Source organism: Eurypyga helias, unplaced genomic scaffold, assembly GCF_000690775.1.
Source record: "Eurypyga helias isolate BGI_N326 unplaced genomic scaffold, ASM69077v1 scaffold37019, whole genome shotgun sequence".
Lineage (NCBI taxonomy): Eukaryota > Metazoa > Chordata > Aves > Eurypygiformes > Eurypygidae > Eurypyga > Eurypyga helias.
The window spans coordinates 1-5,703 of NW_010273334.1; the positions used below are offsets into that span (position 1 = coordinate 1).

The following is a 5,703-nucleotide window of genomic DNA, read 5'->3' on the forward strand; positions in this document are numbered from 1 at the left end:
GTGATTTTTTTTTTTTTAAATGTTTCAAACCCTTTTGTTTGGTGGTTTCTGTTTTGCTTCTTAAGGTACAAAGGTTCAATTAGGGTGTGCCTGAAACTTGTTAATCTGTGTTACAGGATGGCATGTTTAAGACATTTGTAGAAAGGGAAGGTTTTTTTTTTTTTTTTTTTTTAATAGAATCTTTTTATACAACGTCTCTGGGACTAAAGGAGGAAAAAAAAACTCAATGGAGTTTTGGCCTGAGTGAAACTTGTTAGGTACCTCAGACATCACTTTGAATGGAGAAGGATAAGCCTAAAATTGCTTTTCACTTATAACAGCGAAGGTTATCAGGATTGAGATAGTCTAGTTCTGCCTCAGATGGGACCTTAATGGCATTAACAGTAGTAGAAACAGTGGATTCACATGCCGTTTCTTGTTTAAGGTGTCTCTAGAGCAATCTTGAACAGTGCTGGAAAAGCAGTTGAAGATGAATGTGCTCAACTAGGTACGGTACAGCATTCCTGACTTCTTTTCGAAAGGCGTTCATGCACGGCAAGGAATCTGTTGGGATACTTTCTCAGTGCCTACTCTACATCCGTGTTATGCACTGTGTTACATCAGCTAGTTCTCAATCAGTTCTTGTGATACTTGTAAAACATCTGATGAGGGAAGGAAAGTAAGAATTTTCCAGAAGAAAAGGCTCTAAGCATACATGAAGAACTAAATTTATTCATTATTGCATCTTCTTATTCCAGTAAAGCTTTCCATGACAAAAGCAAATTGAGTCTACATCAAACAGAGCTATGAGCAAGGGATGATGCTGGCAGAAATGTTAATAGAGAAGTCATACCTCACTGTAAGCAACTGTCTACCTGCAAGTCCTTTTCTCATCCCCAAGTGAAAAAAATGTTTGCTGTTGGCTGAACCAGCAGCCTGCTACCACATCCTCTGTGTGACCAAGAGGGAAGAGTAGTGAAGTTGGGTTCCTGCCTCAGAAGGGGCATTTATTTGCAGACCAGATTCAGCTAGTGAACAGCAAATATAATAATGAGGAGTAAGGGTGGATGAGTATGTGGTTTAAAACCCCTTAACTGAGGGAAGTGGGGAAAAATGCTGGTGTGGAGGTCAGCTTGGAAGACCAACTAATGGAAAAGATTTACGAGTAGCAGATACGAGGTAAACCCCTGTAGCACAGGTGGAGAGGGTAATTGGGGCTAGGATCCAGCCTGAGGATGGATGGCATGCTCGTGTGTGCATGAAGACAGAGTATAGTAGTAGCCTGCACGAAGTTCTCCAAGTCTGCGGAGTAAATCTGACAAAGGCTCACACTAAATTTATTTGCCAGACGAGGCAAATATTTTTCCAAACATGAAGTGAATCCTTGTGCCTCGAAAGTAAGAATAGACAGGGTTGTGTGGCTTGTGGAAGGAGACGTGAAGCTTATCCTGGGGTGTATTTGTTATCATTTCTTAACTCCTAAGGAGGATTAGTACACACCTGTATCTGGATAATTGTTAACTGCTTACATGCTCCTGCTTATGTTACAGCCTCAACACCTAACAAGTTGTATATCACCACCCAAGCAGGAAGCCTGCCATGCAAAAAAATAATTCATTTTGTTGCCCAAGATGACATCAAGATGCTAGTCACCCAAGTGCTTCAGGAGTGTGAATTACAGCAGTGCACCTCTGTCGCCTTCCCAGCGATTGGAACGGGTTTGTGTCTCCCTTTTGAAATGGGTTCAATGTGTGTGATTCTGCTGATCTCGGGGTTCAGGCAATGAGTTTGATTTATTGGGGGGGATTATTCCTTGGTGAAAATATATTCAGAGGCTGCAGACTTTTTAAAACTGTTATTAGAAGCTTACAAAGACCTAGAAGGCTTTACTCCTTGCAGTCAGCTAGTATGTAAAGAGCAGCTAACAGGGATTCAAAGGTATGTCTGTGCTTCCTGGAGAACCATAAATATTTGTCACAGCAGGAGCAGGCTGGTATGTGTGGGCAACTCATGGGAGAGCATCCAGGGAGCTATGATCCCATTCCTGAAATCAGTAGATGATGCAACTCCGGCTAGCAGCTGCACGAAAGGGTTGATACGGATGGAATGTGAGCCTGTTAAAAAGGCCAGATTGTCCCTTTTCCTTCTCTTGTTATTGTCAGTTAGTTCAGCAGAAATCCCTAGAGTCGGAGAATCCAGAACCGGCCCCCGTGCACACGGGGATCTCTTGGATGAATAAAACTAGACGTGCTTTTTGAGCAAAGAGCTGGCTGCTGGGCTGTTGAACGTTAGGCCTGCAGCCTACTAGGTAACCAAGCCTTCGTCATCTACGTCATCACCTGATCAGTCGCCACGTTAACAAAAGTAAAATTCCACTTTTCCCTTGCTGGAAAGGTGGTCTTGGACCTCCTTTTTCTGATGAATAGAAACTTTTCCTAATTGCCATCCTGAAGTTATTTCTGACCTGTTTAAAGTCAGAGTGATTGTGGGTGTGTTGATAACTTTTCTTTTAAAGATGTTTTAACCATTTGTAACAGTTAATTAATGCTCTTTAAAATGTTTATGACCTGTTTCAGGTGTGGCAGGCCGTGATCCAACTGTAGTAGCTGAGGAGATGATAGATGCAGTAACTGACTTTGCAAAAAGTAACTCTGCTCCATCTGTGAAAACTGTTAAAGTAGTCATCTTTCAGCCACATCTGCTGAGCGTGTTCCATAAAAGCATGCAGAAGAGACAAAGTCCTGCTAAAACAACAGCCAAACTATTGATTTCCAAGTTAACATGTAAGTAGACGTCGCTTACGTAGAGGTTGTAGATCAATCTGTTTAGCACGAGCTGATAATAGTTCATATTAATAACAACATCTGTGTATTTCAACGTAGCATTATGGAGCTCCGAGAAACATTCCCCAGAGGAAAAACCCAAAGCAGTTTTGGAAAAGAAAATCGACCTGGCTGTTGTGCAGATTTGTGGTGAAAACAAAACGAAAGTGGAAGAAGCTGAAAACTGGTTGAAAAGTGCAATTTTAAAGGAACAGTTTCAAACAGAAATCGAAGATGAGTCTATCTTTCACTTCAGTGAAGCGGAGAGTGAGGAACTGCATAACCTACAGAAGAAACTGAAAATTGCTCTTCGTTTGGGTAGTGGCAGTATTCGAATTTCAGGTGTTGAGAAAGACGTCTGGATTGCTTATTCAACTGTTCAAAAAATGATCCACAGAGTCAAAGTTGCTAAGCAGGAAGAGATGAGGGCAGAACTTTTACAGAACTTAATTGAGTGGAAATATTTTGAAAAGGATTCCTATGTGCCCTTTGACAGTCTCACAAACATGTCCTTGGAAAATGCTTTCATGGGAAAGAAGAAAAACATTTCAGTCATCATTAATGAGAAAAACCACATGGTGAATATAGATAGTAGACGTGCTGTGGATGACCAAGGGAATTGTGTATCCCTTATACGTGTTGATAAATCCGAAGGTAAGTAAAAGCATCTTGACCGACTGACATTCCCACATGAAAACCAGCTTGCATCCAGCCTAGTAAGAGTAAGAAATGGTAAGAATATGCAAGATATTCTTGTGCAGGTCCATTTCTGGAGAATGTAGAAAGGAACTGAATTGGGAAACAAAAATAAAAGAATCCTGAGGTTATTTAATATTTTTTGAAATGTAGTTAATGCATCCTGAGGTTCGTAGCAGGCTTATTAATAATCAGATGTTTGTAGCAGTTGTCATTCTAGATCACAGCCCGTGTCTGGTTTTGAGATGTATGCTCTTCCCTTTTACTTCCAGTCCAGTACAATGTGAGGAGCTGCCTCTTTCCTACTCAACCATACAGGACTTTTCCCAGTGTATTATTTTTCTTTGTCCTGCTGTGACTTAGTTTTACAGGGGCACATTTTACTTCTTAATGGGAACAACCTTTTTGTCCACTCCACTTCATCCTTGAAAGTAACTGTGCAATTCCCAGTGCCTTAGTAATGCCTCTGATAAAAGCCCCATGGAATACTCTTGGCCGACAAATACCAGTAGGCACTGGTGACGAGTTAGATGCACGGGCTTCTATGAAGGGTTTGTAACGGGGTGTATTTTATTTTAAGCAGAGGATTTGGGTAAAGATGATTTCATTATGTTTCTTCTGCAGACCAAGAGTCAACAGTGCTCCCTGCAACGTGGGATGACATGCAAAACCAGCGGCTCAAAATAGTGGAGCTAAAACCAGAAACAAGAGAGTATAAAGATGTGCAGGAAAGGTTTCTGAGGACCTGTCCATCGTTAAAAATTGAAAAGGTGAAAGCATGCCATCACTTCTGTGCATAAATTCTTGGCTAGCAAGTGATGAAGAATACTAATAACAATGGAGAAATACATCCCACTGGGATTTCTGAAGTTGGAAGAGTCTTTATGGCTGTCACTAACCCCAGTCAGCATCAGTTTTATGTTGCAGTTGAGGTATTTGGAACAGCCCTGAAGCAGTTGCTTCTTCAGCACCCAGTGAGCGTGCTCTCTCTTGACATCGTTTTTGCTATAGTACAGCACAGTGTTTTCTCCCTTAAGCCTGGGGCGCTTTGCGGGTAGGACTCTCCTCTCTGCCCCAGAAACCTACAAAACTGCCCTATACTGCTCCTCATGGAGCCTTCGTGGTGTTTTGGGCTGGGTTCTGCTGGGTCCCTCACGCCAAAGTTGGGAGTGATTTGACCAACTTATTTCAGCCTGGCATACCGGCAGGAGGAGAGTCTTGGAAGCAGATTGAATTGTCAATACACTGATGTTTTTTTTTTTTTCATGACAGCAACCTACTCTCTGTTTTTTCTGTCTTGCTTTCAAACTTTGCAGATCGAAAGGGTACAGAACCCATTTTTTTGGAAGGCTTACCAAATAAAAAAGCGTGAAATGGATAACAAAAATGGCAACACAAATAATGAGAGGCTTCTGTTTCATGGGACAAGCTGGGAGTCGTTAACCTTAATTAACAACCACGGATTTAACCGGAGCTATGCTGGAATGCACGGTAATGTGAATTTCCAAACAATTCTTGTTTTCCTGATAAGGGCTAGGACTGATATGCCGTGCCATCTGTATAGTCCTGCCTCCTATACCAAGTGATACTTTGTTAATCTCCCTGTTGCAAATAAAAAGCAAAATTGCCACGAGATTCGCGGGCTCCGACGGTGGCAGATAAGCGTTTGCTGCTACTGAAGCACTCACAAATGTTTTGTTTTCCTGCCTACAGCTGCAAACTTTGGGAATGGAACGTACTTTGCTGTTAATGCCAGCTACTCTGCCAGCGACACCTACTCTAAACCAGACGTGAACGGGAAGAAGTACATGTACTTGGCTCGAGTCCTTGTTGGAGAATATTCTCGGGGGACAAGAGGATCTATTACCCCAGCAGCGAAAAACGCTAGCAACTCCATAGATCTGTTTGATAGCTCAACTGATAATGTGAGGCAGCCATCCATGTTTATCATATTTAATGACATTCAAGCTTACCCAGAATACCTTATCACTTTCACTAGATAAGCATTTTGATTGCAGCCAAGATTGCATGACTTTCAGCCTTTTTCTGGGACAGGAACACAAAACTATTTGTTTTCACCACGCATTTTGTTAGATCGATTTAAATTCTTAATGCTCGCTTTTATTTAAACAACCTCCGGCACTTTTTGATACCGTTGACCTAGACTGCTTGTTTCCAGTCGGGGTGGCTGAGCGGGTTTGACGCG

At 41.9% G+C, this 5,703-nt stretch overlaps 1 protein-coding gene across 1 annotated transcript; it reads left to right on the forward strand.

Annotated features, from left to right (window-relative positions):
- Positions 1-424: 424 nt before the first annotated feature.
- LOC104515468 (poly [ADP-ribose] polymerase 14-like) lies at positions 425-5,500 on the forward strand (the record flags this gene model as incomplete). Its single annotated transcript, XM_010159445.1, has 7 exons — positions 425-487; positions 1,530-1,697; positions 2,556-2,762; positions 2,862-3,455; positions 4,122-4,267; positions 4,814-4,988; positions 5,211-5,500. Coding segments are annotated over 7 exons (1,643 nt in total), but the record flags the coding sequence as incomplete, so codon positions are not given.
- Between the last annotated feature and the right edge of the window lie 203 nt (positions 5,501-5,703).